This window comes from Scyliorhinus canicula, chromosome 10 (genome assembly GCF_902713615.1).
Source record: "Scyliorhinus canicula chromosome 10, sScyCan1.1, whole genome shotgun sequence".
Lineage (NCBI taxonomy): Eukaryota > Metazoa > Chordata > Chondrichthyes > Carcharhiniformes > Scyliorhinidae > Scyliorhinus > Scyliorhinus canicula.
In genome coordinates this window covers 11588600-11601623 of record NC_052155.1, presented here as the reverse complement: position 1 = coordinate 11601623, position 13024 = coordinate 11588600, and the positions used below count along the sequence as shown (strand labels likewise).

The 13024-nt window shown below is 44.8% G+C and overlaps 1 protein-coding gene across 5 annotated transcripts in view; it reads right to left on the bottom strand.

Moving 5' to 3' along the window:
- LOC119972233 (vacuolar protein sorting-associated protein 13B-like) overlaps window positions 1-10917 on the bottom strand; it is a 1046946-nt gene extending 1036029 nt beyond the window's left edge. For all 5 annotated transcript variants that reach the window (XR_005462014.1, XM_038808618.1, XM_038808616.1 and 2 more), the window contains exons 1-2: window positions 10741-10917; window positions 2005-2169 (exon numbers count right to left, since the gene is read on the bottom strand). Coding sequence is in view for 4 of the 5 variants with exons in the window: in XM_038808618.1 (XP_038664546.1) it covers window positions 2005-2151 (147 nt within the window). In the remaining variant the exon portion in view is untranslated. The remainder of the gene's footprint in view (window positions 1-2004; window positions 2170-10740) is intronic.
- Between the last annotated feature and the right edge of the window lie 2107 nt (window positions 10918-13024).

The window sequence follows — 13024 nt, the reverse complement described above, 5'->3', positions numbered from 1 at the left end:
AATAGCAGAATATTATTTAAATGCAGAGAGCCTGCAAAACGGAGGGATCTGGATTGACCCTGTACATGAGTCACAAAAAGTTACAAGAGAGGTATAGCATGCAATTAGGAAAGCAAATGGAATGTTAGCCTTTATTTTAGGGGGGTGGGATATAAAAGTAGAAAAATCTTGCTACAATTGCACAGGACATCGATGTGACCACATCTATAACACTGTGTAGTAGGCAAGAGAAGGTTCACTAGGGTGATCCCTGGCATAATAATAACTTATTGTCACAAGTAGGCTTCAATGAAGTTACTGTGAAAGCCCCTAGTCGCCACATTCCGGCGCCTGTTATGGGAGGCTGGAACAGGAATTGAACCCGCGCTGCTGGTCTTGTTCTGCATTACAAGCCAGCTGTCTTAGCCCACTGTGCTAAACCAGCCCCAAGGCATGAAGAAAGGATGAGGAAAGTTTGAGCAGGTTGCACCATTAATCATTGATGTTTAGAAGAACGAGAGGTTTATTGAAATATACAAAATCCTGAGGGCCTTGACAGGGTAGATGCTGAGAGGACATCTCTTCTTACGAGGGAATCTAGAACCATTGGACACCATTTAAAACGGAGATGAGGAGGAACTTCTTCCATCAGTGAATCGTTAATCTTGAAAGATTTTGGTCGACAAGGGAGTGTTATGGAGGACAGGCAGTGAAGTGGAGTTAAGGCCATAATCAGACCAGCCTTGATGTTATCGAGTGGCAAAGTAGGCTCGAGGGGTTGAATGGCCTACCCCTGCTCTGATTACTTATGATCTTATAAATATGCACTAACTTCAAACTCTTTCAAAAATGATTTTCATTCCACATTCATAGCCTTCCTTTGCCATACCAGACAGCTATATAATTGAAAATTCAATTTCGAAGAATCATCCACTGATCACAACTTTAAAGGGCATCACATCTCAGAGCGGCTGAATTGAGACGAAATCTGTTCAGTCACCAATTAAGCATTCAACTAACTAAACAGGAAGGAAGAAAAGGTTTTATTCAACCAACAGAAACTCATTGAATTGCTCAATTTTGTTTTGAAAGCTATCAACTTCAAATTGCCAACAACAGGAACTAGTGGCTCAAATAGTTTTGGGGCATTAATTTGAGCTGTCTTTAATATTTATAAATGGGAGAAAAACTAAACAATTCAAAGTAAAATGTTACAATCACACAGAATTTCCCAGTCCATTGTAAAACTCTGAAAAGAGAGCTGTGCTGACCGCAAGGCATTGCAAATTAGGCTCCAACGGGAATGTTTCAATTTATATCAAATGCATCGGGAGAATTACAATGATCAGGAATGAATCAGAATTGATTAAATTGGATTACGAATAACTTATTAATCATTCTGAAACCCACATACCAGCTCCTCGAGGAGGTTAAATTGTACAGACTCAATGTGCTAACTTATTCACGGTAGAATTATTTCTCAAATTCCAGACTTTAAAACGTCTTCTTGCACCAGTATAAACACTATGCTCCTACCTTCAAAATATCAACGAGGGGAAAAATGTACAATTTCACAATTCTCCCTCAGAACAGTTTTAGTTGACATGCATTGATCTTAAAATTAATGAAGAAAGCTCTTAAAGGGAAGGAGTACCTCCACGCTTTAAATCTAACAATCAATAACCGAAAATGGAAAAAAAAATTCTTCAATTTTCCATGTATACCTAACCTGAACTGCAACTTGGTTTGCCCCCAGTGGCGCAAAGTAAATCGGGAGATCACCCAAAATCAACCGACTATAAACTGGCATGTTAAGTGGGCTTTACATTTGCTTTGTGAGGATTTTCAAGTGTATACAAGAAACCATAAATCTAAAAACTACCGGCTGCAAGCATCATTGACCAGCCATTCTCGAAAAACCATATTAACTTTTACAGTCCAAAAGTTATTATGCAAGTTGAGTATCCATTAACTTAATTTCATCATCGATGCTCATTCAAGCAGAATCGAAAATCAAGTCTGTACCTGCTCCAGCACATCAAGCTTCAGTTCCAATTTGCTGAGGACCACATCACCTCCCCATAATGACAGCTGGAGATCAGATGGCTTCAGATTCTTGATGTAACGATTCACATAGCTCATCAAGATTGGGGTCACATAGGACTCCAACATCCTGGAAACGCTCTATTGCTGTGAACAACATGAAAAAGCAAAGTGAGATCCAGCATTGTCTATCGCTGCATAAATCATTTTGAATAAACCTAAAACAAACATATTTTAATTTCTGAACAGCTCATGGATCAACTGAGGTACAGAGCACGGTTCCACGTTTACTTGCTAACCTGCCATTGCTCAGATGTTTTCTGTGGGCAGCTGTGATCGAAATAATTAATGTCAAGCACAGGTTAAATAGTTTTAGTAAAACAAGTCTGCAGCTGTTCAGCATGAAACAACTTTTTTGTTTAAAGGTTATATATTAAAACTTCCATTTAGGGAACTGTGTGTGCAACTGTTCAGACTATGTACTCTCACCTCCGAAATCCAATTTTTAAAATCCAATCCAGGCAATGCTCACCTCTCCGGTTACAAAACAGATTAATTCAATACAGTTGCCAAAGATTGATTCCACATCGTTGCACTGTTGCAACAGTCAGAACGTTCAGAACACACGAATCACACTTTGCATTTAAAAAGTGGCATGAAGTTAATTGGTAAATAACAATCAGAAAAAACAGGAGCAGTAGTACGCCATCCTGTTCCACAAATGTACCCCTTTATATCCTATGCCCATATTAGGTCTTTTAGATATTAACAGATTTCTGAACACGGTCTCAACTACCGAGTTTGCAATGCTCTGCGGCACAGAATGCCAAAGATTCGCAACCCACTAAGCAAAGAAATTTCTCCTCATAAAAGTACTAGAAGGCCAACCCATTATCTTAAGACTAGGAGCCCCAGCTCCTGGCTCTGCAGGCAATGGAAACAGCACCTCGGCATCTATTCAGTCGAACCCTCTCAGAACTTTATACTTTTCCAGAGAATATTGGCCTATTCTACATGATCCCTCCTCATGGGTTGGTCCTCCCTCGCACCCGTGGACTCAATCTACAAAGTCTTTGTTTCACTCAGTCTCAGGTAAGTTGACAAAGGGTCGTCTGGACTCAAAACGTTATTTCTTTTCTCTCCCTACAGATGCTGCCAGACCTGCTGAGATTTTGCAGCATTTTCTCTTTTGGTTTCAGATTCCAGCATCCGCAGTAATTTGCTTTTATCAGGCAAGTAGATAATTGCTTAGGTAAGGAGATCAAAACTGTACACACTCAATAGATTTTTGGGAGCTGCTGAACATTTCTACCAAAACTCCCTATTTCCTTAAGAATCCCTGGGTGGACTGTAGTAAGACGGAATGGCACATCTACTGCTACAACTTAATCCGTTTTTCATTTTGAAAAATATTATTCTATTCAGTTCCTTGACAGCTCTGTATTAAAAGTTATTGTGTAACTAAGTCACACAGACCATAAAATGCCAAGTTTTTATATAAGACTGTGCTGTATTAGCTGATCTAAGCCACGGCAGTTAATATTTCAGGAATACCACAAGATTCCTGGGAAGCTGAGGCTCTTCTGCTGGTCAACTGGAATACAAAGTGATTAAGGCAGCTTGACAAGGGAGAAAGGCAAGATAAAATCCAGGGGTCCTGTTTCTAGTAATTGTCCAATAACCTTACTGTGCTCACATACTTGTGAGAACATCAGGTTAGTTGTGGAAAGGATCAAATGCCCTTTCTCCAGTCAAAAAGTCATAGAGTCACAGAAAAGGTCCGTCACATCTGCGCCAGTCAAAAACAACCACCTCACTATGCTAATCCCATTTCCCAGCACTTGCCCCATAACCATGTATGTTTTGGGATCACAAGTGCACATCTCAATACTTCTTTGTCTGCCAGTATTGACCATCTATCTAGCAAGCAGAGAAACCAGTCAAAGTATCAGAGTGTAACTGGAAGCTTTTTATTATTCATTCATGGCATTACTAGGCCTACATTTACTGCCAATTCCTAATTGCCCTCAAGAAGGTGGTGGTGAGTTGCCTTCTTGAGCCACTGCAGTTCATTTGGTGTAGAAACACCAACAGTGCTGTCAGGGAGGGAATTCCATGATTTTGACCCAGCAGTGAAGGAATGGCAACATATTTCCAAGTCAGGATGGTCTGTGCCTTGAACGGGAACTTCCAGGTGGTGGTGCCCCTATGTGTCTGCTGCCCAGATCCTTCCAGATGAAAGCTGCCGTGGGTTTGGAAGGTGCTGCCTAAAGAGCCTTGGTGAGTTCCTGCAGTGCATCTTGTAGATGGTACACACTGCTGCCATTCTGCATCGGTGGTGAATGTTTGTGCACTTAGTTCTGGACGGTGTCGATCTTCTTGAGTATTTTTAGAGCTGTATTCACCCAGACAAGTGGAGAGTGTGTTCCATCACACACCTCATTTGTGCCTTATAGGTGGTGAGCAGGCTTTAGTCAGGGTGGGGGTCACTCACTGCAGACTTGCTCTTGCAGCCACAGTACTTTTTTCTCTATTCCAGTTTAGTTTCTAGTGAATGGTAACTGTGATAACGGAATCTCCAGGCAACCCAGCAGTGGATGAAAATGATTTATTTCATCAGAAAAATATTTACAAGTGGCTATTTCAGAAATATAACATGGTAAAACAACTCCTCGTACCCGCCTGCTGTCCAGACCTTAATTGTGGGTTTTAAAGACCCACTCTCCAGCTGAAACTGCGTGTGCTTGGATTCCATTGGCCAGAGAGTCACGTGACCTCCGAGATTTTCCGAAATTCCAGATGAGGAGATCGCATGGTCTCCGAAGTGCACCACAACGGTAACTCTCAGGATGTTGATCGGCAATTCAGTGACGGTGATGCCATTGAATTTTGTGGGGAGATGGTTAGACTCTCTCTTGTTAGAAAGGTCATTGTCTGACATGAATATTATGTACCACTTATCAGCCCAAGCCTGGATATTGTCCAGGTTTTGCTGCGTTTGGACATGAATGGCTTCAGTATCTCAGGAGCCACGAATGGTGCAGTCATTAGCAATCCCCACTTGACCTTATGATGGCAGGAAAGCCATTCACGAAGGAGCTGAAGATGATTGGGCCTAAGACCTGCAGGACCTCCTGCAGTGATGTCCTGAAACTGAGACGGCTGACGTCCAACAACCACAACCATCTTCTATTGAAGCAGTTATAACGCAAACTGGACGAGCATTACATCTCTCCTGCATACCAATTCCCATTGACTCCAGTTTTACTAGGGCTCCTTGATGCCACACTCAATCAAATATGAAGGGCAGTCACTCTCGCCTCTGGAGTTCAGCTATTTTGTCAATGTTTGAACCAAGGCTGTAATGATTTAAGAATTTCATTATTTAAAGTGATTCGTAAAGAAGGGACATCAGAAAAGGTTATTTCACCCAGAGAATGGTGAGCGTCTGGAATTCACTGCCTAAATTGGTGGTTGAGGCTGAAACACAACTCATTTATAAAGTACCTGGATCTGCATCTGAAGTGCTGTAACCTGCAAGGTTACGGACCTTGTGTTGGAAAATGGAATGAAAATGAGCAGCTAGTTTTATTTTTTTGGCCGACGCAGACACAATGGGCTAAATGGTCTCTTTCTGCACCATTACTGTCCTCTGGCACTATGGTTGGTAGCTTGCTGTTGACCTAGTAATTGGCTCGGTTGGATTTGTCCTACGTTGTGTGTGCAGGACGTACCTGGACAATTGTCCACATTGCCGGGTAGATGCCAGTGTTGTAGCTGTACTGGAACAGCTTTACTCAGGGCACAGCAAGTTCTGGAGCACAACTCTTCAGATCTATTGCCAGAATATTGTCATGGCCCATATCCTTTGCAGTATCCAGTGCCTTCAGCCATTCTTTGCAATCACGTGGAGTGAATAGCATTGGCTGAAGGCTGGTATCTGTGATACCAGGGGCCTCTGGAGGAGGCCAAGATGGATCATCCACACAATACTTCCAGCTGAAGATTGTTGCAAATACTTCAGCCTTGTCTTTTACACTGATGAGCTCCAACATCATTGAAGGTGGGAATATTTATGAAGCCTCCTCATCTAGAGAGTTGTTTAACTGTCCACCACCATTCACGGGAGGATGTGGCAGGGCTACAGATCTGACCCGTTGGTTCTGGGATTATTTCACTCCTCAAATGCTGCTTATGCTGTTTGGCAAGTAGTCCATTGTTGCAGTTTCACCAGGTTGACACCTCATTGCCAGATATGTTTGGTGTTATTCCTGGCACACCCTTCTGCACTCTTCATTGAACCAGAGTTGATCCTGGTGGTAATGGTAGAGTGGTGATATGCCAGGCAGTAGAATGGCACAGTGGTTAGTACTGCTGCCTCACAGTGCCAATGACCCAAGTTCGATTCCGATATTGGGCGACTGCCTGCGTGAACTTTGTACATTCCCCGTGTCTGCGTGGGCTTCCTCCGGTTTTCTCCCATATTCCAAAAATGTATAGGTTAGGTGTGATTGGCTATGCTCAGTTGCCCCTTAGTGTCCAACGGTTAGGTGGGAATACAAGGATCGGGTGGGAGTAGTGGGCTTAAGTAGGGTGCACCTTCAGAGGGCCGGTGCAGACTCGATGGGCCAAAAGGCTTCCTTCTGTATTGTAGAGATTCTATGAGATTATAGATTGTAGTTGAGTATGATTCTGCTGCTGCTGATGGCTCACAGTGCCTCATAGTTGCCCAATCTTGAGTTGCCAGATCTGTCTAAAATCTATCCCATTTAGTACGGTGGTAGTGCCACAAAACACGAAGGAGGAGAACCACAATGTTAAGACAGGACTTTGGCAACCAATACTGTCATGGACAGATGCATCTGTGGCAGACAGGTTGGTAAGGATGAGGTACAGTATATTTCTCCCTCTTAGAGTCCATAGAAACCCTACAGTGCAGAAGGAGGCCATTTGGCAAATCGAGTCTGCACCAACCCTCTTGAGAGTACTCTACCAAGGCCCACTTCCCCACCGGAGTTCCTCAGGGTAGTGTCCCAGGCCCAACCATCTTCAGCTGCTTCATTAATGATCATCCTTCCAATATGTGGTTAGATATGGGGATGTTCGCTGATGACTGTGCATAGTTCAGCCCCATTCGCAACTTCACAGACACTGAAGCAGACCTTGTGCAAATGCAGCAAGATCTGGACAATATGCAGGCATGGACTGACAAGTGGTAAGTTACAATCGCAGCAAACAAGTGCCAGGCAATGACCATCTCCAATAAGAGGTAATCAAACCATCACCCTTTGATCTCCAATGGCATTACCCTCACTAAATCCCCACTATCAACATCCTGGGGGTTACCATTGACCACAAACGGAACAGGACTAGCCATATAAATACTTTGGCTACAAGAACAAGTCAGAGGCTAGGTATACTATGGCGAGTAACTCAGCTCCTACAAGGCGCAAGTCAGGAGCGTGATGGAATACGCCCCACTTGCAAGGATGAGTGCAGCTCTAACAACTCAAGAAGCTCAACGTCGTCCAGGACAAAGCAGCCCACTTGATGGGCACCACTTCCACAAACATTCATTCCCTTCAACACCGATGCACTGCAGCACCTTCCAAACCTACGACCACTACCATCTAGAAGGAAAAGGGCAGCAGACACACACCTTCAATGCCGCTGGATCACAATCCTGAAACTCCCTCCCTAATAGCACAGTAGGTCTACCTGCACCACATGGACTGCAGCGGTTCAAGAAGTCAGCTCACCACCACCTTCTCAAGGAGCAATTAGGGATGGGCAACAAATGCTGACCTAGCCAGCGAAGCCCACATCCCGTAAACAATGCATTTAAAAAAGCCCTATCCCCGGAACACCGTGCATTGATCATGGCTAATCCACCTAACCTGCACTTCTTTGGACATTAAGGAGAAATTTAGCATGACGAATCCACAATAAATGCTAGTCAGCATTAAATTTCTTTGCTCATGTTTGTTTAACCTAATGCCATGACACGTCATGGGGTCTGCAATCACTGTTGAGGACCCCAGGGCAACACCCTCCCTGTATACTATTGTGCCGTCACCTCTAGAGGGACAGGTCATACCTAGCCATGATGATCGTGGTGTCTGGGACAAAACCCGGCGTATAACTATGCTTGGCTAGTCTACGAGACCGCTCTCCTAATTTGGCACAACCTCCAATGTTAGCAAGGAGGACTGAGTTTCTTGTCGTTTCCAGTGTTTACGTTGATGCCAAGGGGTCTGTCCAGTATCATTCCTGATATACATCCTAACAGTTTGATAAAACTGAGCAGCTTGCAAGGTCATTTCAGAGGACATTTAAGAGTCAACCACATTGCTGTGGTCTGGAGCCACATGTAGGTCAGACCAGCTAAATGAAGCAGATTACCTTCCCTAAAAAGGGTATTAATCACCCAGATAAGTTTTTGCGACGACCAGCAAAGGTTTCATGGTCATTATTAGACTTTGATTTTAGATTATTATTGAACTGAAATTTCACTATCTGCCTTGGTAGGATTAGAATCCAGGTCCCCACAGCATTTCCCTGGATTACCAGTCCAATGACAATACCATCACCACCTCCCCTACGGAAGTGATCTCAATGGAAGTTGCATCTTTCAGGAGGAACAACAAAGCAAACTTATCCCAAGAGAGAAGGAAGGAGGCAACAGAATTTAAACACACTCCATCTATCAAGACAAAAAGTCACTAAGTAATTGGTGGCTGTTCTTGAGTGAGTAATACTGGTAGGAACCAAGAGAAAGGCTACCTGTCTTTTGAGCAACAACTGGTGGCATTACTGGCATATCTATTTCAATCACTAATCTAATTTGTTGATGTATATGGGCTTAAATGACAACTACGAGATAAAAACAAGCTCATCGACCCAATCTTCTGTGCCTGTCTTTATGCTCAATACAACTGTCACTACGTTAACCACCTCATGTACATGGTCTGAGCAGGGTTATTATAGCTCGGTAAAACATATTCCCTTGGCCCTCTTAGAATCATAGAATTTACAGTGCAGAAGGAGGCTATTCAGCCCTAGTGTGCACCGCCCCTTGGAAAGAGCACCGTACTTAAGCCCACGCCTCCACCCTATCCCCATAATCCAGTAACTCCACCTAACCTTTTGGACACTATAGAGCAATTTAACATACACCTAACCTGCACATCTTTGGAGTGTGGGAGGAAACCGGAGCACCGGAAGAAACCCACGCAGACATAGGGAGAAAGTGCAAACCCCACAGAAACAGTCACCCGGAGCGGGAATTGAATCGGTGATTCACCTGAGGAAGGAGCTGTGCTCCGAAAGCTAGTGATCCGAAACAAACCTGTTGGACTTTAACCTGGTGTTGTTAGACTTCTTACGGTGCCCAAAATAATTGAGACTGATTAGGTTTTTGAGTTCATGACCAGTGGGGTCCACCCCGTTGCCTCGTAGTTTGTCAAGTATGGATATTACAGATCCTAGAATTTAACTGTTCTTATCCTTCCCATCAAATCATATTTTTCTAAAATTAGGTAAATCCGTGGTCTATACTTCCTAAAAGAAGCACGCAGCTCTGCTTTTCATTTTCTGCCAATCATTTCTATCCCAACCGATTTGGTCTCATTCGGATGTCACCTTTTCTGTTTGCTGGAGTAATCATGTTTCATCCCAATCACCAGGTCAAACTTAATGTTTCTCAACACTGTCAAGGACAATAGAAATCCTGTCTCAAATACTTCACATTCCAATCCATCTGAAGCAGAACTCCATTTCCCAGGGAGCACACGCTGTCAAGTGACACAGCAGATCGGCATTCAGCACATTGCTTCAGCATTATACTCTCCAGACTGCAACATTCTTTCAACCTCAACAAATTCCCCACGTAGTCAAGTGCTAATCGGCAGCAATGTTTCCCCATCACTTCCTGCAGTTCTTTCACATGCAGAATCCCAAAATGCACAGCCAACCCGCACTTGTTGAACTAGGATAATTGAAGCATTCATTAACCCAAGAAACTGCATCTTACACATTGGTCACTTAGTACACGTTTTACTCACTAAATAGAAGTTGGCTTTCAGTGCATTTACACAATCTACCCCCAAACCAGAGACATTTACAAGAACACTGTCTACTAGGTATGCATGTGTGTGTTGAAAGGAAATGTATTTTCATTTTCTGATATCTGGCTATCAGATGCGCCAAGATTATCAGATGCGACAAGCGTCTCTTTAAATTCTCCCATCAGATACTTGAAAAAATTGGGGAATAAAGGGAAAAATAGAGATAAGCCAGGTAACGTGGGGAAGTAAACAGGACCTGATCTCAGCTTCCCTCGCGGAGTCCTTCACGTGTCAGGCCATGAACAAGAATCTATAATCTTGCACTGAAAAATATTACGGAAGTAATTTGACTCTAACAGGTGCAAAGAGAATGCTTACAAATCGCACGAGTTGCTCTGCTGTTCTGACACACAGAGAGCTGTCAGCGAGGTGTACAAGTTACATACAATGGGGGCTTGTTATCTGCCAATCTAAAGTGTGAAGTTACCAAGTTAAAGAATCTCAGCACTGTCAGGACACAAGAAAACAGGGCACAGTGAGGTGGGTCAGCCCCTCAAGCTGACAAGACACTGGGGCAAAGTCAGTCTCCTCCTGCCCAGGGAACAGCAGCAAGGCCACAACAAGACTCTCCCGCTGTCCTCAAGAGACCCACCTCGGCAGAGATCGCACAAGCTCGGCCTGTCATCAGGAGGCGCCAGGCCAACGGCTGAGCTGGAGTTGGCCGTGGCTCCGTTCACGCGCTAGACAGCCGCTTCCACCACCTTAACAGCTACGATCACGCCCCATCCTGATCCTCCCATCACCAACGCAACCCCGCCGGATGACCAACGCCGCGCTCTTCCGCTATCCCGAGATGCAACGCTCCGCCCCTCCCCCCCTGGCCGCAAACGCCTGCGCACCTTCCCCGCCGCGCGGCGAGAGAGAGAGAGAGAGAGAAGGGGGGACGGCCGCTTCGTTTCGCCCGTCCGCGGTTCAAAAATGCGTCATTTCCGCCAACCGTCTCCGCACGCGCGGCGGGGTTTGATTTGCGCGGGGCACCTCTTGGTGCTGCCGAGATTTAAACCGGCAGCCTGGGTGGCAACTGCTGAATGATGGGCCGAACGGCGATACCAAGGTAAACCAAGCAGGCAAACTACCAGATTGGGACAGCAGTCGGTGGTGAGGGAATCAACAAGAGGGCGAAACCTCATCCATGGCAGATGCATCTGTCCATGATGGTATTGGTAGAAGTGACCACCGCCCAGTCCTTGTGGAGACAAAGCCCCGTCTTCACATTGAGGATACCCTCCATCGTGCTGTGTCGCACTACCACCGTGCTAAATGGGATAGACTTCGAACAGATCTAGCAGCTCAAGACTGGGCATCCATGAGGCGCTGTGGACCATCAGCTGCAGCAGAATTATATTCATCCTCATGGCCTGGCATATCCCCCCACTCTACCATTACCACCCAGCCAGAGGATCAACCCTGGTTCAATAAAGAGTGCAGAAGAGCATGCCAGGAACAACACCAAGCATACCGAAAAATTAGGTATCCACCAGGTGAAGCTACAACGCAGGACTACCTGTGTGCCAAACAGCATAAGCTGCAAGTAAGAGACAGAGCTAAGCGATTCCACAACAAACGCATCAGATCTAAACTCTGCAGTCCTGCCAATCCAACCGTGAATGGTAGTGGACAATTAAGCAACTCATTGGAGGAGAAGGCTCCACAAGTACCACTGTGCAGCCATGCCCCCTGGCAGATCCCCACTCAACTGTTACCGCCAGGATCAACTGGTTCACTGAAGAGTGCAGGAGGGTGTGCCAAAGATAACACCAGACATATCTAATAATGAGGTATCAACCTGGTGAAGCTGTAACAATGGACTAGTTGCCAAACAGTGCGAGCAGCATTCAATCAAGCAAAGTAATCCCAGAACCAAGAGGTCAGATCTGTTGTCCTGTCACAGCCAGTCGTGAATGGTGGTGGACAATTTAACAACATGCTTTTTGAGGAGGCTTCACAAATATCCCCATCCTCAATGATGGTGGAGTCCAGCACATCAGTGTAAAAGATATGGTTGAAGTATTTGCAACGATCTTCAGCTAGAGGTGCTGAGTGGATGATCCATCTCAGTCTCTTACAGAGGTCCCCAGCATCACAAATGTCAGTATTCAGCCAATACAATTCACTCCATCTGATATCAAGAAATGGCTGGAGGCACTGGATATATGCAAAGGCTATGGGCCCTGACAATATCCTGGCAATAATAATGAAGGCGTGTGCTCCAGCCAAGCTGTTGCAGTACAGCTGCAACACTGGCATTTACCCGGCAATGTGGAAAATTGTCCAAGTGTGTCCTGTACACAAGAAACAGGACATAGCCAACCCAGCCAATTACCACCCTATTAGTCACTCCATCATCAGCAAAGTGATGGAAAGAGTCATCAACAGTGATATCAAGCGACACTTAATCAGCAATAACCTGCTCACGGATGCTCAGTTTGGTCATTCAACTCCTGACCTCATTACAGCCATGGTTCAAACATGGACAAAGAGCTGAATGCCAGCGATGAGAGTGATTGCTCTTGACATCAAGGCAACATTTGACTGAGTATGGAATGGTCTTGGAAAACTGGAATTAATGGGAATCAGGAGGCAAACTCTCCGCTGGTTGGAGTCAAACCTGGCACAAAGGAAGATGGTTGTGGTGGTTGGAAGCCAATCATCTCATCTCCAGGACAACACTGTAGGAGTTCCTCAGGGTAGTGTTCTAGGCCCGACCATCTTCAGCAATGACCTCCCTTCAATCACAAGGTCATGTACAAGAAATGCACATGAAGCACAGAATCCAGTATACATAAGTCTTAGTTCTAACCTTTGGGGTCACACCATCATTAAAGTGGTTATTCTACATTTAAAGGTATTCTCCAGTCTGTTGGAGATATCAGGTT